The sequence below is a fragment of the Pholis gunnellus genome (genome assembly GCF_910591455.1).
Source record: "Pholis gunnellus genome assembly, chromosome: 13".
NCBI classification, from domain to species: domain Eukaryota; kingdom Metazoa; phylum Chordata; class Actinopteri; order Perciformes; family Pholidae; genus Pholis; species Pholis gunnellus.
The window spans coordinates 11,788,478-11,811,320 of NC_136540.1; the positions used below are offsets into that span (position 1 = coordinate 11,788,478).

A 22,843-nucleotide genomic window follows, 5' to 3' on the forward strand; every position below is an offset into this window, starting at 1 on the left:
AGGACTGTTTCTTCAGATAAACTGCTGGAACAAGTGATAAGTTTTCCATGAGGAGTCAGGCACTTTCATCTGACATAACATGAAATTGTTCGTGAAAACAATCACAATGAGTTACTTCATGAGGATCACAATGAGCAACTTCATGTCTAATGTGCGTGAGGAATAGGATTTAATCATAGGACGAGAAGATGAATGCGTCAGATACATGGGGATGTCTCATCTAGTTTGTGTCCATTCGCGCCTCTGACACCAGCTGGACCGCGCCAAGGACTTTAAAAACGGAATCTGTATTTTACTCTGTAATTTGAGTGTGACACCCTTAGCACACAACAGTCTTGTGAGCTACATTGGAAAGTCCCAATAAAGAGAAGAGCAAACAAATCAGAGAGACAGATAAAGAAGAAAAGGATCAGTATTTCATCCCGGGTGTAATTCTCCATAATTATCCACATGGGGCCCGTGTTTACACATGCAGTCTCATGAGGTTAGAGTTAAAGCTAATCCATTACTGAAGCTTAACTTGTGATAAGGCTGTGGGACAGCTATCGTTTTTTTTTTTTGCAGCTAACCTCCGGTAATTCTCTTATTTAACCCAAAGGGTAACATGAGGGACTATGTCCTCAACTTTTCAAAGAAAGTTTCACTGAAAAAATAAAGATAGAAACATTTAAAAGCAAAAAAAAAAGTAATTTGTGTAGAAATGTCTCAGTTGATCATGTTTGAAATAAATGATATAAAGATGAAATTTAACATGAAATGTATTAATTTTTTGCTTTCAAGCACTCCACCTTACCTGCATGGGAAGTGGTTTGGTCACCGCTTAATAATAATTATAATAATTACCAACATGTTGCAGGATCTGTTGCACTGCACAACCCAAACCAAAACAAGCACCGTTAGTTTCCGACTGTCCCTGAAGGCAGCATCTGCTCAGTCGTAAACATGTTGGGCTGCACTGATTGGTCAAAGTTTGAGCCGTGACAACGTGATGCGTCCACATACTCCCACATACTACTTGACAGCTCCATAACATAGCGCTCGCCGGAGCGGCTCTCACCTGGCCGCCCTTTGACTGATCCGCTCGGAAGTTCACCTGCTTTTCGGATGATACTCGGAGGACAGATGGCTTCTCAGGAGACCTCCAACGACCTGGGGTGCAGTTCGTCCGAGGAGGACAGTAGCCGCGCGGACTTGACGGAGAGCGCAGCGGAGGAGAAGAAGACATCTCCGGTGGTGCGACGGCATCATCATCCGTTCAGCGTGGAGGCGCTCATGTCCGGGAGGAAGACGGACGCTCGCGGCGGAGAGTCTATCCGCCGTAAACTGGAGGAAGCCTCGGTGGCGGTGTCTCCAACCGGTTTGAACTCCCTGTATCTGTATCGAGAGACGTGTAGCCCTCCCGGGGGAAGCCAGAAGAGCTTAACGGCTGTGCCTTCGTCGCCGGTGAAATCCGAGGCATCGGAGTCAGAGGACTGCGCACCCTGGGTCACCAACAGCGCGTTTTCCACACAGCCTCGTAAGTTCTTCCTACACCATGCAGCATTTTGTACAATTGTATAGTTTAGTTTTAAAATAAAGGTTTGCACAATTAGCCTACACGTGGCAATTTGAGTGAAGAGGACAAACTTAATTAATTATCAGCATTTTCTGGTGGCATTTTGTCTCCACATGTCTCCTGTTGGAAAGTGTCGTTTAAAGAAAGGCATAACAGCCTAAATTAAGAGTGAACCACTTACTCTAAATCCCTCCGATATTCAGTATATTAGGGGTTAATGTTTGTGGGAGTAGACTACCTCTGACACGTCTAAAATATGTGTTATATAAAAAGATGAGGCCTTTAAGAAAAACAAGTGCATCCTGATGTTCAGCTTTAAACATGAGGTTTATTTGGTTCAACCATTTATGTTCAAAACTGATCAATATATAGCCTATAAGGAGACATAACAGTTAATCAATACAATTCTTTGTAAGTCAGCTGAATTCATCTTATTCTAAAATCTTTATTGTTTCTTCTCCCAGGTCATGTCGGTCCTGGCTGTCCGTTGAGGAAACACAAGACCAACAGAAAGCCCCGCACTCCCTTCACCACGTCTCAGCTCCTGGCCCTGGAGAGGAAGTTCAGGCAGAAGCAGTACCTGTCCATCGCCGAGCGGGCCGAGTTCTCCTCCTCCTTGACCCTGACGGAGACCCAGGTCAAGATCTGGTTCCAGAATCGCCGGGCAAAAGCCAAGAGGCTCCAGGAGGCCGAGCTGGAGAAATACAAGATGGCTGCAGACGCTAAGACGGCGGCGGTGGCGGTCGCTGCAGCTGGAGGTTTACACCCTGGCTTTACGTTACCGCTGTCGCTGGGCATGTCACTGTATGGACAGTCGTACTCTGCCTATCACCACCACCACAGATCCATACTGCCCATTTCACCTTTAGGACTGTACGCTGCTCCTCTGGGCTACGGCATGTACCACTTATCATAAATGGAAATGCAAAAATGGAAATATCACTGACTTATCCCAAGGATTCCCAAAAATGGACACAGCAGACTTGTGGCTGACATTTAAAAAAAAAATCAATGTTTTTAATATATCTTCTGCACAAGGAGTGTTTGAATCGACTTTCTGAGCACTTCAAGTCAAATATGAAATCTATTTTTTTCCCAACAGCAAGGATATAAAAAAATAAAATAAAAAAAAATGTACTGTAGATGTTCTCTTGCCCGTTTGGACTGCCTGTTTACATGACTTGTCTGAATGAGGAGGGGCGTTACGGTCCTGCGGTTTATGCTCTTCACTTGTTTACTTTTGCAATAATTGAGCTGGGTGAGGACTTGCACTGCGCACAATAATTCAAAGTACAACTTTTCACTCGAGCCTTTCTCTTCATTCGACGCAGTGCCTTGTGTGTCGAAAAGAGCGTTAAAATTAAGACACTTTGTACACGTGATGATGAGTGTTTCAGCAGCTCAGGCCAAATAAAACATATCACTGAAGCAATCTTTTAATTTCCATCTTCCTTGGAAAAACTGCTCTCCTTTTCAATTTCAAAGACCGACCAATTCAGGTTTGTGTGCTCTCAAATTAACCCTCAAATTATCCATCACAATGACAATTTTACACTCACTTTTTCATCTTTTATCTCCTGCAGCAATAAATAATCATCTTTTTTATCTATAATTATGCTGGAAATGTATGAATGCCTCATGTTGTCTATTTATGTGAGAATATGGTACAAAAGTTCTGACCAAAAGTGTATTTATATTGTTCTTCCTGAATGTCCCTTTGAAAGGGCCATACATTGTGCTATGCAGTTTATATATACATATATATATATTTTCCACCAATGTTTTATCATTCAAATGAACAAAACAATTAAAGCCTTACAGACTGTTTCCTTTGAAATAAATGAAATTTTTTAATGTGTAAGAAAAATAAAGTAGTATATGTTTAAACATGTGTAGTTATGTCCACTTACGATATTTAAAAGTGTGTGTGTGTGTGTGTGTGTGTGTGTGTGTGTGTGTGTGTGTGTGTGTGTGTGTGTGTGTGTGTGTGTGTGTGTGTGTATATCCCGGGTCTGTTTTCCCCCATCCATCCGTTTCAGACAGTGGTCGGTTCAAGGCAATGTTTGACGAACCATAAACACGACCCTTAAATGATCCAACTTCACAGATAGTTCCCGTTATTACTGAGCTGTCTATCACCACACTTGTCAAACGTTGTTTTGGCAGAGATACACTTTTCTAATGTTTTGTTTGTACAGAAATACAGTGTTCTGTGTCTGTTTAATGACCATTCCTGAGTTGTTTTACCTTTTGTCAAATCATTATATTTCTGAACCTCACCAGCAACATTTACTGTTCATCTAACTAGAAATAACCCTCCTTTAGTTTGCCTGTGGCAGAGGTGTTGATTGGCAAAAACGTTCATGCACTTAAGATTAGCTTACTGACACGCTAACAACGTAGCTTGTTAGGAGACATTCATTCGTTAAAGCTCCTATCCCCATCAGAATTATGTTCCTCCTGCCTCGTTAAATTGTGTTGATTCAGGTTTAAATTAGCAGCGGAAGTTTTGTGGCGTGTGGGGCTGCTGAAAGGTGCTTTGTTGCAATTTAAAAAAAGCAGCTTCCAACTTCCACGTGACTTTGATGTTACCAGGAAATCGTTTATAGGCAGCAGTGCATTTACGAGGTTCCCCTTTAATCAGAACAAGGCAGAGGGAGCTGGCGGGCAAAGCGAGTAGCTTACACAGGCAAGCAATCAGCCTAATGAAGTGCAGATTGGCAGGAATGGCTCCGAGTCTCTTGTGAAACATCAAGTTGGTGCCACTTACTGGAAAGGTGTTGTGTTTCAGTGGTGGAGAATTCAGTAAATTATCTGTCTTTTCGCTCAGAGGGTTGTCGCCGGCGCTGCAGGGATCTGTTTTTGTCATTGTTAGTTGACGGTCGTCTGACAGTGATTGGGCTTGTTTGTGGTTTTGTATGTCACTTAAACACAACATGTGACTTTGCCCATTTTCCCTGTCTGCGATCGTGTCATGTGCTTGTCTCCTACATCCTCTAGTGGCTGTTTGTAATACAGCATCATGGGACAAACCCCGCTCTGTCCCCTTGTTGTTCTGCGAAGTGCCATGAAAGTAAAATTGGTTTAATTTCAGGCTGATAAATAACACAAACGGATTAGTTCATGACACTATGAAAGAGGAGCTGATCATTGCAGAGATGGGGAAAGATATTTTTTAAATGCTCAATTTATGCTCAAATGCAGACACTTAGAGACTTATATTATTATTATTAAACCTGCATATATTTGTATATAGTTCAGCATATTTTCACCTGGTTGGTGGTTGCATTCACTCTGTCTGGCCATAGATACGCAATCATTGCATCAATGTGTTGGCTACCTCTGGATATATACGTGCTTAATATGTACTAGTTAGCATCCCACAGTGGTTTAGTATTACGGCTGCTTAGCTTTGATTTACCTGCAATATCATTATTTTTTCTTTATTTATTCAAACACATCAGCATAAGCCCCACGATTCTGCCAGAAGAAGTCTGCTTTCTGGCACAAATGGAGCATATTAAACACGTTTTTTGGGCTTCCCTTCTATTCTTCTGTGTGCTTTGCCGACCAGTTTGGGAAGTTTCTGTATTCCACAGTTTCTGTGTTGCTTCCTTTTCCATAACACATGATACCCATGATAATGCACATGCAATGGATTAAAAGGTATGTTTTGGTGTGTTGCTCTGTGAAATTTCACACATGTACAGTGAACATACTAAATAATAAGTGCATTTAGAGATTAAGAGAGAGGGGGGCTGCGACTCTAAATCAGGAAGATGCTCCTAAAAACGTATCAAACATTGTGGGACCACACCCATGACTTTAGTTACAGGACTCACTCCACTACGCCACCGGAGTTTGTTGCACTGTGTCGTAGGAGACATTCAAGTCAGACTCTCTTTATCTGAACACATAAAACGCCTTTAACCTCATTACAGCTCAGCTACAAAAGATAGAGTTCAGCTAACCATCAACAGTAAATGTAGAACGAACTAGAAATGTGTATTTCACAGTATCTTCTCCGTGTCGTATAATTTCTTTCATTCTCTTCAGAACATAAATCTAGCATTAGCATTTTCTGCTGCGGCTGATTTGTTCTCTTTTAAACTTGTTTACAGATACTAATGCAGCCTTGGGCAAGGCCGCCCCCCCCAGAAACAAAGCAAAACCCCTGTGGGTTTCCCCTTACAGACAAGGACATGATGCAGAATAATTCTCTGTGTGCGTGTGTGTGTGTGTGTGGTCTTTGGAGATATCCCTCGAGAGCCACACAGTAGCAGATGTAGGGAAATTGCCCGGAGCAGGCCAGTGGAAGAGGGGGACGGCCAAAGCTTCTGAAGATCTCGCTGGACCAACACACTCAAATGATGCCCTGTTTCTGTTTCACTGATTTCTGGGAAACATCTTTGGAAACTCTCTGTCTCACCAACACAACAATTAATACTTTTCTCACTTTGGTTTTGTGTTTTGCATTTCAGTCTTAAATATTTACCCAACTGTAATTTAGAATAAGCCCACTTAATAGTTTGCAGTGTGTCAGAACTAATGGATTAGAGCACATGAACAGCAAACACCATGAGTCATAGACGCCTTTATTGAAACATGCATCACATGTCAAATGTAGCCAACAGTCAATGGGAATACGCAAGGTGCAATAATCATATTCTTCATATTTTGCCGACTTTACTGTTTGTAGCATGTCCAAATGTGCTCAGCCTCGTTCTAACATGAATGCTGTTTTTAACTATTGATACAGTTCCATAGACTGCATGTTTGAACCGAAGATTATGTTTAAATCTCACTAAAATCCTCACATTAAACATTTATAGATTAGGCCTTTGGTCATTCTCTGAAGGGGAGCTGCTTGTGTCTACGAGGCATTCCAAACAATAGCATAACGAGCAATATTGAGACTGATGCTACGTTCACACAACGAGCAACAAAGCAACAGGATGAAAGTCATTTTCAATTAAAGCTACAAAACTGGCATCCGACACTCGTCACTGTGACGCGCTACAAATCAAAGTTGAGCTGGCCTCAACTTTATTGAGCGCTCCAAGGACGCGCGAAGCATTAACCAATCATAACTTTTTGTTTCAACATTTCCAGTCCCCTTCTCTTTCCCCCAGTTCCTGTGACGTCCGTGCAATAGAGGAAAAACACATTTGTTGTTAGCAAGTTCCCAGTGCTATTTAACAGCACAACTACGTCACGAGCGCTCAAGCGATATTTCAACTGCAACTCGGTAACATAGCTGGCCACACTTGGCTGTTTTGCAGCTTTGTTGCTTTTGGTGTGATCATAGCATGAGGCAGAATATAGTTTGATTGGAGCACAAATATAGACACAACACAGACAAGATGATTTTCTAGTCTGACGATTAGTTAAGGGCATCTTTTGGTTTGTTTATGAGCAGTCACTTGAGGAGTGTTATAAAATGACTGAATCAACAGTGTGTACACAGAGAACATTGAGACACACTAATGAGGCTTATAAACAAGAAGGATCTACACTTTAACAGCATATTTAATGCTTCTCTGTCACAGTCATGCTTAGATTCATGTCTTAGCTATGGTGAAATCAAACCTCAAAGAAGCTTTTGAAAGCACCGGTAAATGGCCATTTATATCACTTACACAGTTGCTTCGACGTCATGAGTAAGCCGTTAAAACAAATGTGATGCTCGCCGATCTGAAACCACTGAGGCTTCTCAGCGAATCGTTCATGCATAGTTGAGGACGCTAAGAAGCTGATGCCGATTTCTACGTTTGATTGGTTTTGAAAGAAAGTTCTTCAAATAAAACTTTGAGTGGATGTGGTAAAGTGGTTAAGTCTATTGTATGTTGCACCTGAGGGCTTTTTGTGTCACCTGAAATGTTGTATTTTCTGAAATGTAGTTGTGTTTTGTTAAATGTCATTGTGTTTTGACCCTCAGGGCCACCGTATTATTTTGAGGGAGGACACGTAACACTGCTGTTTGTGAAATCACTTGCGGAGAGAAATGCTCGACTAATACATTCAGTAAAAAATATGACCAGCATTGTGTTCCAGAGATAGTTTGATAACATACGTGTTGGCATTTTATAAACGATATTATACAGAGATATGATGGGGATGGAGATTCTCTCTTAATTGGATCTAGTACCTATGTTTTCAGTTAGATCAGAAGGCAGAGAGGCTATTTCATTGTAATGAGGCAGTCAGCCTGAACGAACAGTTTGGAGTTTGAAAGTGTTTTTCCCCCTTTCAATACAAATTCAGAGGCCATTTCTATCCTGTTACAAATCAAATAAATGGGAAACATCACAGTAAGCCCCTGGCATATGGGGGATTGTTTTAGACAGTGAAAATAATTATTGTTTTAAAAAGAAAAGAAGGCTGTCAATGACAAACCTCGTAGCCCACGCAGCTCTGTGACAAAGCAATTACAATAGTGGCTTGCAAATACACGGAGAGACAAATAAAGTCTGATACTCAATGAGACTCGTGCCGGTACAATTAATCTCATAAATACACAGTACGTGCACGCGGTCTCTACTGACTGCAAAGGAGAACAACATGGGAGCTGGAGAGGATTCAGAAGCTTGAAGACACCCGAGATGTGGAACAGGGTCACGGTTTGGCGATCCATTCGGCCACCAGAGCTTGTTGCAAAAGACTCAGTCAGGGTCAGTCACATCCTTGGGGTTGTTCGCTAAATCAAGCTCTCCCCCCTTTTTCTCAAATGCATAGACCAAGTCAGATGAGTCAGATAATTAGAAGGGTTTAATTGTCGTAATTGCTCTGCTGCTAAGAAGACAGTGATTCCGGCTCAACGACTAACAGTAATTGTGTGGAAAATTAAATCCTATAGAGATGCAAAGTTTACAATACAGTACATTTAAAAGGCTCTCACAGGTTTTTATCTATTTATTATTAAAAAAAAAGACAGACAGAGACAGAGATCTCCTTTAAAAGACAGTGAGGATGAAGTCCCCCTTTTCATCCAGTAGGCGTCACTAGAGCAACAAAGTTGAGCATGAGTGGCCTCAGTAGGCATCAATGAAACCTCACCGAGCCACCGGAGACAGTCCATAAAACAGGCTGCTTTAACTTGGCTGCTGTTCTTAAAATAGAGCACAAGGAGAGTGAATGGAATTGTTTTGGTCAATGGTCTCCAAAAATAAAAATAAAAACAGGAGACTGTCTTCTCTCTTTCTTCTTATCTGCTAACAATTGAAGAGGGTGCCTATCTTGAGTTATTTTGGTAAAAAAATAAGTTGATATTAAGTGCATCTTTAAAAATGCAAATGATGCTGCTTAAGGAGAGAAAAACAAAACAGGCATATTCATACAGTCCCTATTGTTTTCCGACACCTGTTGACACAGCAGAATACCGCCGTGGAAGTGTTTGAGTGTGTGTGTGTGTGTGTGTGTGCGTGCGCATGTATGTGGCAGAGGGAATGCTTTTTGCATCCTTAAGTATCTTAAAGAATTTGTGTGCGTGTGCGTGAAAATGAGTTTGAATGCCTCTACTTCTGTGACGATGACATCCTCCAACCATTGAACCTTCACTTCTTTATAAGAGAAGACAGAGGAGTCGAGTCGTCACAGATTGAGTTTGCCATACGTGTTACCACAATTGCACGGCACACACAGACACACAGACACACCTACACACACACACACACTCAGCACCGAAGCACCTTTCATACATCACAAATGAACGTCAAAGATAGACACTGACATTACAGTGCAAAAAAAGAGGAGTGTACTCTCTCCCTCTCTCTTAGATTGAACAATAGAAATTTCCCCTTGAGATAAATAGCCTGGACTCCAACAGTGAAGTAGTACAGCTTTCTAGTAGTCGATCACACTCCCATTACATCAGGTTGGTCTTGAATCGGCTTAGAGGCCATGTGATTTGCAGGCTGTTGAAGCCATATGATGTGTGAGAATAGCTGTAGGCTAAATGCTATTTATAGATGCATGTATGTTTTCATGTGATTACTTCCTGGGTTTCTCCCTCTCTCTATTTTATCATGAACAATTATGCAGACGGCTGCGCACAGGTTCTGAAGGGATGGGGTCATTGGGAGAGGGGCACTGGTGACAAGTGTGTGTGTGTGTGTGTGTGTGTGTGTGTGTGTGTGTGTGTGTGTGTGTGTGTGTGTGTGTGTGTGTGTGTGTGTGTGTGTGTGTGTGTGTGTGTCCTATTGGCTTGCATGTAGTTAGGATAAGACTCACGCTCATCTTACACATGAAATGTAATTTTAAACTTCTGACTCAGTATTTCATGTCTATGTTTCTGTGTGAGCGAGAATGAAAAGAGAGAGCAACTGTGTGTGGGTGTGCACTAAAATGTGGTTGGTACAACTATAACCATAAAGGCTTGTCTCATATCTTAATATTAAAACCAAGCCAGTAAGATCTGTTATGGAACATTACATTACTCAAAACTCACAGAGTCTTCAGTATATGAATCCTCCCTTGTTCCCAATTTCAGTGTCATGATACAGAAGGAATTGCTCCACAAGAGGAGTAATTAGCCTGAATCCTAACTCTCTCAAAGTATAAACTGAATTGAAAAAAAACCCTACAAGGCCTAAAGCTCCATGTGGTAAAATACTAACTTTTAATTTTCACCAGTCTGTTGATTCCTACGGGATGTATCAAAGCGTTTAGCTTCATAGTTTGATACTTAATCTACTGCATGGTGTACTGGATAGTGCAATGCTACAAGCACTACGAGTGTTTTATTGTTTATGATTAACTTTATGGGAAATCTTGTCACCATTCCAATGTTCCCATTTCGCATGTGTGTCCCCCACCCCGTCCTCCACTGTGACTTGTAAGCGCCTGACAGCACACGCTTGTTTATTGTCTAATATCACCACAAGTCCAACAGGCTGCAGCTGTGAATCCTGACCTTCTGTCCAGGGTGCCACTATTGAGCCAATTTATCACATGGAGCTTCAGGAGTGTGTCTGCCAGCGAGAGACTGAGTGTTTCAATATATGCATGTGCCTGTATAGCTTTGCCTGTGTCCCTGTGTAACTGCATGCCTGTATGTAATTGTCTGAGTGTGCCAGTCTGCAAAGCCATAGGGGATTTTATCACCCTCAAACCTGGTAGTGGAATTATACAGAAACATTATGTATTCATGATTTGGAAATGTGGAAAACAATTTAGTGGCCGTTATGTTTTCCGTAAATCACTGTGCCAACTCAAACACAGAGGGCAAGCAAAAAAGAATTATAGGGACTTTTTTTTATTTAGCGCATACAGCATGCACTCCTGGACACACAGGAGGCATTTGATGATAACCTTTTTTCCCCACGATAACCTTCTCTGCCTCTTGGTCTTTTCTGTCTTTGTGAATGCGTCTCAGTGTAAAGTGATACTACTAGTAAGACAAAAAAAAAGGATGAAGGGAGAATTAATGACAACATAGAGGTAAAGAGGACTGATGGAGCCCTTTATTGTAATAAAAAAGGAAATATTGGCAGAGGGTGTGGCATGTATGTGGGGTGGTGCTGGGAGGATTAGACCAAGCAATGAATAGAGGTAAATAGTGGAAATACTGACAGATCCCCAAATTGCATTAGTCCTGGAGGAGGATTTGATGGATGACATCTCCTCAAGTTTTATCTTTCGTGCAATAAATGACTTAAAGTTGGTCTTTATAGCTCTTCACCCTTGATAATCCAGATTGTATTGTGCAGTCTAAACTACGGTATCTACTAATGCTTGATTTTATTTTGTAGTGACAACGGCTTGTGGAACAGGTATAGAGCTCCAATCAGCTCATTCAGTAAAAACTAAATCGTTTGGGTTATTGGGCTCCCTTAAAACAGCCAAACAAAAAGAAGAAAAGTGATCACAATTGTATTGACCCTTTCTGATTGACTTTTTGATTCTCTGTATTGCTGGTAGGCCATTTGTTGAGGGAATTCATAGAATCAACAAATTTTGAAGAGCACCGAAATAGTCTTAAAGCTGAAAAGATTTAGTGCAGGAGGGCAAAAGCCTGAAGAACACTGACTCCATATTATCGCTTTATAAATGTTCTCACATGTGTTTGAAAAAAATGTAGTATTCATACATCCATCAGACACTGAGGAACATTTGCACTCCTTTTTTTCTGTCCACATGATAAAAGAAAGAACTCTTTTGCTGCGTACGCTGTCTGCTGCTGCAGGAAATCGGTTGGTGAGAGTAAAATGTGCGAGGAACCACAAGAATGAGCCAAAAGAGGTAAAATCTCTGTAGAGCTAAGGACTGCAGAATTGGCAGGTATCCTCATCATTATGAGTTTTTAAAAAATCATACAAATGGAGCTTTCAGTCTGTTTGTTCTAGATTTTGAAGCACATCATGGACGCAGAAAGCAGGAATATATTGGAGATACAAAAATATACACAGAGCCAGAACACATACTGCAGGACGTTTCCATGGGTTGTTAAATTGCGCGTGTACAATAACCTGGAGGATTTCATTCGCCACATTTCCTCTCATAGGGTCAGATGTCCTTGCGTGGATAGATGTATATGACTCACAGGAAGGAGGGGAGATCTCCCACATCAGAGCCTCTGAGTAGCAAATACAGCGGGAGGGTCTGCATGTCAGTCAGCGTCCTAAACATCGTGCAGTCAGCAGAACTCTCCACTGCTGTGTCACATTAAAGGCAAGATGACCCGAGGGTGGTGGCTGCTTTGTCAGTCTAGCAAAGCCTGTTTGGCCATTTTCGTACCATTGCAAGGGCAATTTGCTGTGTGTGACCTTTCGAAGGGCAATATAACATGACAAGAGCTGTTAACATCTGAAGAGCACCTAGGGGTTTCTGAAGATATAGGCCATTCTTACAGTTTTAGAGTTTATCCATTTGTCATCTTTAAAATAGGCTTCCCCCCATATTTTCTGTGCTGTAATCTTTGCTGTCTATGAGGTTTTATTAATGTGGGCCAGCAGATTTCTCCTTGCCTGCACCCATTTAATCATTAAATGGGCTTACAGTAGTATCACCTCCACTGGAAAGGGAGGAGGGATGACACCAGAGAAAATTGTCAATACAAATCTGGAGGTGGGATGCAGTTATGGCATGTAAAACTACTTTTGCACCTCCACCTACAAACGCATGCAACACAGATACGAATTATATACAAGCAACACAAACGCGTCAGCTTAGTATTTGCATTTTGATGCAGTTGACACCCAGCATAATTGGCTGCCAGTGGGTTCCAACGTGTTGCATTACAAACATCACTTCTGGCAAAACACTTACATGAAATGTGTGCTTTTCTGCAAACTAATATGGTTGGCTGTGAATTCCAAAACAACCGGCAGCAATACTGGAAATAGACTGATAAAGTCAACATTATCTTATTGCAGATATATTGATATATATGCCGGCCGATAAGCAACAAGAAATTCCCAGCCCCTTTGTTTAACTAACCAGTTGATTTTTCAACTGTAAAATGTCCCGCTCAGTATATATCTCGGTCACAATAAAACCCCACAAATCTAAGGAAACCTTCAAATGATGTTCTGATGAAGATTCTGGTGGAGCCGAATGTCTGAGCGCTGTTAATCAGCATGAGTGACAAGAGCATTATAAATCCTTAATTACAAACCCGTTGGCTGTCTCTGTGGTTGAAAATGTTGTTATTGAAAGACTAAACTCCAACAAATATGGATTCAAGCAGAATAACTTGTTAGATGTAATAATTTCCAAAATTCACATGTTTTTGGTCTATCGTTTTTCAATAAACTCGGCAACAGTGTTGCTCCTAAATTCCATTTTCGGTTGGTATCACCAAATGATAGAGATTCACTTTTTGGCTTGCTTTACATGGAAGTTTCATATTTGATAATAAAAGCTACAGGGAGTCACAACTAACTTCTTCATATAACTTATTTTCACTTCATTTCATTTTCATAATCAGTGTTTCCCACAGGATTTAAATCAGACTATAGTAGGCAGACTGGGGACATACTTCCATTGGAGTAAATTCTGTACATTTTAAAGTTAAATATATCTGGTGCACTTTGAGAACAATAATAAGAAGCTAGATGGATGCAAAACGTTGTGCTCTTGTAAAGAATGGTTTGCCCTTGTTCTAGCAGTGCTGTAATGTAACTAAGTGCATTTAGGCAAGTACTGTACTTAAGTATAATTTTGAGGTACTCTTACTTTACTCAGTATAGTATTAAAGTATAATAGTATTTCCATTTCATGTAACTTTATACTTCTAGTCCACTACATCTCAGAGGAAAATATTACACATTTAACTTCAGTACGGCAATATTGGCCATCAAAAAGAAAAGGCCTTGAGTAAACCTTGATTGTGACACAAAGGCCATGATTGACACAAGTCCCTATCACAAAGAAAGCTAATTTACTCCTCCAACTCCAATCAAATTTATAAGAAATCAAAGAATAATTTGCACATAGCCTGTGGCCCTATTATGGCTATGGAGTTTTAGTATGGGTCTCCAACCTAATAGTAGATTTCAGTTCTGAATAGCAGCTATCAATGAATGATTCTAATGATATATTTTTTCTGAAAAAAAGGACTGAAATCGTATCTGGCACGATCTGTTGCTCTCTGCAAATAAGTGTGTGAGAGAGTGTGTGTGAATATTTATGTTAAGTCAGTGATTGTATGCGCCCATGTGCTCAATTATGGATGCAAGCGTGCACACTTTCATTCCTTTTTGTTAGGATACCCAATGCGTTTGTGTGTGTTTGTAGCAGCTAGCTTAAGTACCACTGCTCCTGAATAGAGGATGTCAGTGAACCGGCTAGCCTCTGGGGTTTAGTTTCCACTCTACACGCTGTGAGCGCTGTTCTATTCTAGGAACTTGCCTAAAAACAGAGAGGAACACAGTTGTGGCACTTTCTGACAGTCCTACCTCTGGTGCAGCTGCTGTTTAGTTTCGGCCGGGGAGGGCAGGAGGGAGCGAAGGAGAGAAAGGAAGAGGGACAGAAAGGACAAACGAGTAAGAAACTAAGGGGAAACTTTCGCCCCGAAGGCACTTTTTTCAGCCAGCCAGGACGCATTTACATAACCGGCTCGCAAGCTGGACGGAGAACTAGCCGGCCAATCAGTTATCCATCAATCCAAAAAAGAAAGCCAGCCCAGCAAACACCTATCCAGCCTGCCAGAGCCCAACTGAACTGAGCTGTTGAGAGGCGACAGGCTTGGGACTTTGACTGTGGCAGGTGTGTGCCTCAGTTTCATACGGCCCCTTGACCAGGGAATGCTAATCGAAAGTGGCAAGACAGGAGGTGTGAAAGAGGAGAAAGAGTGGTTGAAGGGAACATGCCTCAGCTTTATGAGGTAAATGGAAAACAGAGACGGATGGAGGGCTATATAAGGTGTGAATCACCAAGCAGACGTGTGGCTGTGCCACAATTAGTGTTTGTGTGTCTGAAGGTGTTCGGTGTGTATGTGTGTGTGTGTATGTGTGTGTGAGTGAGACATAAGCAGTCATTGCTGCAGTTCTACTACACTTGCCAGACATCATTTCAATCAAATCAAACTTGTGTGAGGTGTGTTTCCTGGTTCTGTGAAGTTTGAGTTACTCTAGGTGGCGCTCTTTAACTGTTAGCAAGGGTGGGCACTGTGGCCCGCGCTAAACTCTGAGCTTTTGTTCCGTTTATTCCATTTAAGTGCTGTTAAAGCTGCAAGAAGGATAAAACACATCACCTCTTAATCCACGTCAGACAGTACTTGCTTCGAGTGACTAATATATAAAAACTTTCATTGACTGGGTTGATTCACTGCCGTCTCATTGCTCTTGGCAAGACAGACTGGCAAAGCAGATGTTTATTTAAATGAAAAGGATTCAAATGAAAAGGATCATCTCTTCTTCATTCTCTGTCCCTTTCTTGCTCTCCACTCTCCCTCTGCTGCGATTAAAGCCGGTCCATGGAGAGGAATGGCAAAACTAATCAAACATGAGGAAATGACCAGGGTGCAGAACAAAACGTGACTTAACGTCATTTCAGAGAGCTTCAAAAATATTTTTCTTCCTGCTAGAACTGGAGACAAAATATCAAAGGCTCAGCATTAGTCAAGTCGCAATATCTCCAGAAACAAAAAGGAATCCACCGCAGTTGTGCGAAAAACTGCAGTTTATCAAATAACGGAAATATCTGTCTCTTTAACTGATAAATGCTCCACCATGTTCACTAGCAAAAAAAAAACAGTGCCTGTTTGCTGTTTGGTGCTGAGCAGGTAGTGTACAGTGGTTAGCCTGCTGCAGTCAAAAACAACGCTATAAGAGCAGTGAGAGTGAACCAAAACTGGGAAGTTGCGACAACAATGAGCTAAAACTCACTATTAAGCTCCGTAAAGCCAGTAAAAACTACAGATTTAGGTGATATTAGGTTATTGCGGCCCCTTTCACATTGTCACACTATAAACAACATAATTTACAGCTGCTATAAGTTATATTCATGAGAAAATGACAAAGTTGTATCAAGTATTATAATTAATTCAGCTGTAACTCTGCAAGGCTGCAGAAATGTGCCAATCATCTTGTTTATGGTTAGAGAAAAACAAACGCATGCAGTCCAGTAAAGAGAAAAATAATCTGGGGTGCACTCATGAATATCTCAAGAATAAAACATATTGCAGTCTTCAGCAGTCTAATTAGCATATTATGCCATCAGACTGCAAACACAGTCCTGCCTCTGTCTCCCGTCTCTCACATGTGTACTACAGACACATTCAAACTGACAAACTATGTGACATAATCTGGATTGCCTCATATATAAGGAGTGTGTGTGTGTGTGAGCCCCAGCACTGACACACACACACACACACACACACACACACACACACACACACACACACACACACACACACACACACACACACACACACACACACACACAGACACACACAGAACTTCTCAGTGGTTGTGGCAGGTACATGACAGGGGCTGGCTGACACAACGTCCCCGTCTCAGTTTATAGATTAGGCCGAAGCTAATGAAGTAGAAATGGTATGTGGAGAATGAGTTGTTATTTTTATCTCGGCTCATTGTGGGAGGCTCCGCAGCTAAGACAATGACACATTTGAGGACAGCACGGAAGTGAGAGAAATAGTAATTGAATTTAGAGACATATGGGGAATATTATAAGTCTCAGAAACCTGTTATTAGGTGTTTGGTTTGGCAGTAGCTACTTGGACAGGTTACCTTCCAATAACTCAATTTGATCTATTTCTGTCTCCATAACTGAGCCATGAGGACACAATGAATAATGACTTTCAATATGGGTGTCTGCCAATAGGTATGCAGATTCAGTTGCAGTTGCAGACAATTTTGTTTATTTCGTGTCCTTCCACTGTTATGATTAATTGCAGAGCAGTATCCGGTTGGAAACAGAAGTGAAGAAGCTATGATAAATAACCCCGGAGTTATATATTTATAAATCCATCTTCAAGGTGATCTTTTCGTTTCTTTTAGTTGTATTCAAAAGACCTGGCCTAACAGTCACTTATTTTCTTAGTGTGCAAGTTAACACTTGGCCCTACATATAGCATATCACAAATGTATGCATTCATTCATTTGTTAAAACAGTAAAATCATATATTCTCAGCAGTTCTTTCACTGCAAATTAAACGTCCACCCTCACTTCTGTGGGATGCAACAGTTGTTTATAAAAAGAATGGAATACATGCATAATTACTATTATGTTGATTTTTTTACATGTGATCTGATCATCTTGACTGATAATATAGATCATAAATAGATTTTTATTTAAAATAGTGAACATGGAAAACTAAGATAATAGTCTTTATTTGCTGTTTGAGTGCTCAGGACAACTGAATAAATGGAGGAAATATTGGAGCTAACTTAATGGACCACTGTAAGTATGTTTTTAATTACTCAGTTTGCCTTGCTCTTGTAAACTTAATGTATCATTCAGACTTACGATAGTCAGATAGCCAGACAGGAAACTCCATTAACATTACCTGGTAGGCCAACTGTATGGAAGAGTTTTGATGCTGTCAGTGTTTTATCTTTCTAGAAGGTCAAACATTGCTTAACAGCTTGACGAGCTTTACAGCTTGAGGTAGTAAGTGGACGTTTTGGGATGCTTTGAGAACACAAGTTATACAATGTGTAGCAAATATAAGCACTTTATTATTTTTTGGTACAGATACTTATATCTCTCAGTCTTCTCTCCTCATCTCAGCTTGTTTATTACCAGTTGATGCTCTTTTCAACATCATCATCTGCCATCCACAGGCTGCCCTCACACTAGCAATTAACTGTAATTACTCTCCCTCTTCAAACAAAATATTCCAATGCCATGGTGCTTTGATATCCTATTCTGACAACAAAAGTGAAGAGTCTTCTTCCAAGCCTGCAATGGGGGTTAATAGAAAATCACAAGGATTTGATTGGTGGGAGAATTAATCAAAAATGTATTTAATTAAGTAAAAAGACTGTTATTGTATTTTTAATTGATTGAGCAGATCAAGCTACCACATAGCCTTCCCTATGTTACATAAACCTCGGATGAATACATGGTGAACAGTGGACTTTGTTATTAACCAACTGCTATTTAAAACAAAAGAATATTAAGCTAATTATTACAACTAATCTGAAGACGTATCTCAACAAACCTCAAGACGAATTAGACCTACATATTGGTAAATTAACCGATAAGTTGACAGAAAGACAATTTTAATAAATTGATTAATCAAACAAAACAAATATTTGAATCTGTTAATTTTTCATCTTCTCAAATGTTACAATTTGGTACTTTTCTTTGTCACATATGAAAGAATATTAAATATCTTAATGTTTTGGATTGATACTGTGGTCAGAATATTTAACATTTAATACCCAACATGATTACTATCAATCAAAGCAATAATCTGCTGATTAATCAATAATACAAAAAAACATTAGTTGTAAGCCCAATACTTTGTTGATTCCTTTTCCAAGTAGATGGACTTCTTTCATTTGGTCATATGATGCCATTGCCTTGAAGGAAGAAAGAGAGAAAATACTGACACTTTTCAGTCTCCACATCATTTGACATTTGATTGAGTGTAAAATGTTTGCCTGCAGATCCACAGACTCAGAGAATTGGAAAGAAAAGAGTGGTCCTTAATCAAATGGCTACTTGGCTCCTCTGTAGAGACTGAAAGCTGCCTTTTGCTGTATTAAGCAGCAACAGAGGAGGTCAGGAGCAATTTCCCAGGAGGGAATTGTGTTGAACTCTCCAATTTATTGAGGAAAGAAATGTTATATAATAGTAGCATTTGTTTTTCTCAAAGCATCTTTCAAGCTCACTGTTAATCAAACATCCCTTCTCCTCAACATAACACAAAAGACAATTGGAGTATGTGTGTTACAATCATATGATTGTCAATTTAAAAGAGAACTTCAGTAAGAAATGTCTCCCAACACATACATTGACTGAACCTCAAGTAATGATTTCGTTTACACACACCTGGCTGTATGTGGAGTATAATATAGACAATATAAATTGGGTTTCATAAGATCTGCAGCTTTCCAATTGCAGTTTATTGATCCTTTCACACTTTAGGCTACAGTAAATGAGAATGGATGCCATTTCTACACACCTACTCTGTGAAGAGGTGCAGCGTTTCTGTGGCTACGGCTGAACTTTGCAGTAACTCAGTGCTGATGACTACTTGACAGGTATCGTGGTCTCTTTATGTTCCCCGGGCTGTTAGGTCTCTCATCCCACAGTGCTGATCAGGACAGGTATACCGCCCCCCCCCCGCACCACAATCTTAACCATTAATAAACATTGTTAAAGTGAATTTATTACCTGACAGCACATCAGCATTTAGGTGCAACATCACTCTGTTGCAAGTGACTGAGTTTTAGCTCAGTTGGCGTTGCACTAATCTTGATAAAGCTGAGAGACTCACATTTGTCTTCTCTCTACCAGGGCTGATAATGACAGTTAACATTATAATATGAAGACAAAGGCACAATGAAGGTCCCTGGTGATTCATTCCTCTCAGGATAACACGGGTTCTATCCTCTGAACACAGACGGGCGTACATGATGAGAATGTATTAGAGGTGTGTATAGACCATTTTAAATGCCAATTCACCCAATTTAGTTTTTTTTTTTTAATTACACCATTGTTTCCCAATCTGAATTAAATCTGAATGTTATACTCTGAAGTCACACTGTTTTTGCTTCATGTGCCACTGAGCCACTGTCATAGGAATGAACGGGGCACCGCCTCCGACACTGTACCCAGTTCTCTTTATACATCCGTGGTGCATTCAAAACACATGGTGACTGCTCTGTTTCAACAACGTTTGAAAGAACATCATGTCGTTGAATTAAGAATGTTTTTATTTCAGAACAAATAAAACAACAGAGTGTAACTACCCCCATAGGACCAACAAAGGTCATCCCTTCCCACAATAGTTCTACACTGCATAATACATGGATTCATAGTCTTACAACGATACAGCAACGGGTAATTATAGACATTATAATGAATACATGTACATATTTAAGCCAGCAGCTGTTTAACATTTGCTTCTGCAGAGGCTCATGCCTGAATAGTCCCACCTCTAGCCCTATGTATTCTAGCTATAGTTTATTGTGATAGTGAATGAGGAGGATTTCATCTTAGAGCTACATTTTGTTTTACTGCTGTAAGACCTGCAAATAAAATATGAGATTTGGAGGTCGACAGATCCAGTGATGAGGTATTGTCCCTGTCATGGACAGAGACAGGGTATGTGCAAACCCAGTAAATCTGATACTACTTTCCAGAATAGGGCCATCCTAGGGCACTCCCAGTACATATGCACAAATGAGTCCATATGGCCAAGGATAGATTGCTGATTTGAGAGGGTATGAGTTTCATGAAGAGTGATGCAAAGTTTATGTCTCCAATTTAAGTTTGTGATTAGGATTTTTAGATGCGCAGTCCAAGTTGTCCTAGAGAGTAAACCAGTCCACCTCACCACCGCGATGGGTAAGAGCTCTTCCCCACACCTGACGAACAGAGAGAGGACCACAACATGGTACAGAGCTGAGAGACTGCACGTCAACCACTCGTCTGACCTCCCACATCCAACACGCTATGAAGCCCATGAGTGTATAAAGAATGCAGCCAGAGTCGACCTTAAGCATGCATGGAAGATCTTAGTTGCAGGTAAAGGAACTATAAAGAGCCAGGTAAATCAAACGATATTCGCAAGTCATTAAACGCTATGAGACCCTCGTCATTACATATATCAGATAGAATATGAATACCTCTTTTGCTCCATTGGGGGAAATGAAAAAGGGACTCCTTCAGGAAACAAAATGATGGAAAATGGCACTCTGAGTGTGTCACTTTAAGTGATAATGAGTAGCTTTCTCTACAGTAGGCCAAGTTGATAAAAAGGAAAGACATTATGTGGCCCACTTTTGATTTGGAGCATTTAGGAGATAGATTAGAGTATATTAGGTCTTGTAAATGATGAGGAGAGGGCACATTTGTCTCTATAACCCGCCACTAAACTGATGATTATGAGTGCAACACATATGACCAAAAATACATCTTGAATATGGGGACAGCCAGTCCTCCTTCCTGTCTACCACGTTGCAGGGTTGACAGTTTAAGGCAAAGACGCTTGCCCCTCCAAATTAATTTGGAGATGAGACCATGGATCTTATGTCAGTAACCCTTGGGGGGGGTGAAAGGGATAACATTTTGGAATCACAGTCTACCCTCGGTAAAATATACATTTTTATAATGGAGATACGTGCTTGTGAGGAAAATAGGAGAAGCGACAGTTTTTCAAGTCAGCTTCCACTCTACTTTAAGGGCCGGTATGTATCATTCTACTGTTAGAAGATATGGAATATAATGTCCATAACTATGTTTTCATTAGTTTAAAAATCACTTGCAACTAAGAATAGGTTTGTTGTCGTTAGCTGAGAATGAGCCCTTCATATCTGCATAAAGAACGGGTCCTTTTCATGGTGTCCACCATGTTGCACCGCCATGTTTCTACCGTAGCCCAGAACAGGCAAACCAAACACTGGCTCTAGAGAGCACCTTTCGCATTTCTACGTTACCTGAAGGTCACCGCAGTGATCAGACGCACCTGTGAAACTGCGGAAACGTGAGTCGCAGAGTGCAAAACTGTGGTACCATGGTCAGTTATTTGATGGTTTGGTCTATGAGACCAAACACAATGTATATGATAACAAACATAAGGAACATTAATAGGTCTGCATTTTTTATGAGCCATATAAATACTTACTGAGAACCTTGTCCTTACCAAATAAACTTTGAATTGCCTCCCGTGATTAAACACACCTATATTTAAAGATTTTATACACGTTAGTTATGCATTGACCAAAGTAAAATAAAGGCTTTGAGGGTTGGTACATTTGAGTTATTCCCCTCTCTACTTTCAAACACCGCCTTTAGGCCAGTAAGCACCTCCACAAAACATGCCTAGAGCCAGATTACCATAAATCATTTTTTTTCATCATTACAAAAAAGTAGAGAAAGATTTCCTTTGCATTTGCAGTGGTGAGAGGATGCATTTTTCTCTGTGTATTTAATTTTCTAATGCAGCCTTGTGTGGGAGGCAGGGTCCGTCACATTGGCACAAATCCTTGGCAGTTGCTTCAGATGTACTTATGTTCTTAATGTAGATGTTAAGGTTTAGTGAGGGTGGTAAATGTTCTTTAACGCCTCTGTTAAGGGCCCCAACCGTGATCTTAAAATATGCTTTTGTAAAGGCTTAAATATGCACGTTTACATGAGACAGACTAGCTGTTGAGCAGACTTGCAGCACCAAGAGTCAAAGGAAACATCAAAGGAATCGTTTGATCATTGAATCGTTTTGGGGACTCTACGGTAAATATGACAGCAGCTAGTTAGCTTAGCTTTAAAGCATGAAGCAGCATAAAGACTTGAAAACAGGGAGACACAGCGTGTCCCGGACCAGTAGCACAAAAATGAACACATGAGATCTTGTTTGTTCAATCCGTCCCTGAGAGCGAACCAGCAGAGAAGATTGGAGAAAAGTCAACCTCGATGTGGTGGTAGGATGTCAATGATTGCTTTGGGTGTGAACTCACCCAAACTGATTCTGTGTCAATACAGCCTGACTTTACTCACTGCTTTTTAAAATAGAAAATGTATATTATCTACACCAGTGCTCCCACGTGAATTGCTTTGGTCTCGCATCAAACAGCCACTTGCAGAAACACATCGGTATGTATGCACACCCATCCATATGTGTGACCGTTTCTGCTGAAGACTAAGTGCACAGTC

The 22,843-nt window shown here is 40.6% G+C and overlaps 1 protein-coding gene across 1 annotated transcript; it reads left to right on the top strand.

Annotated features, from left to right (window-relative positions):
- The first annotated feature begins 1,054 nt into the window (after nt 1-1,054).
- msx2b (muscle segment homeobox 2b) lies at nt 1,055-3,370 on the top strand. Its single transcript, XM_079172101.1, has 2 exons — nt 1,055-1,516; nt 2,020-3,370. Exons 1-2 carry the CDS (start codon nt 1,105-1,107, stop codon nt 2,469-2,471), a joined length of 864 nt encoding a protein of 287 aa, XP_079028227.1. The 5' UTR covers nt 1,055-1,104; the 3' UTR covers nt 2,472-3,370.
- The last annotated feature ends 19,473 nt before the right edge of the window (nt 3,371-22,843 follow it).

Coding starts and splice junctions, on each gene's coding strand:
- msx2b (XM_079172101.1), top strand. CDS start 1,105: ATGATACTCGGAGGACAGATGGCTTCTCAGGAGACCTCCAACGACCTG. Junction 1,517..2,019: donor CGCGTTTTCCACACAGCCTC/GTAAGTTCTTCC, acceptor TTCTTCTCCCAG/GTCATGTCGGTCCTGGCTGT.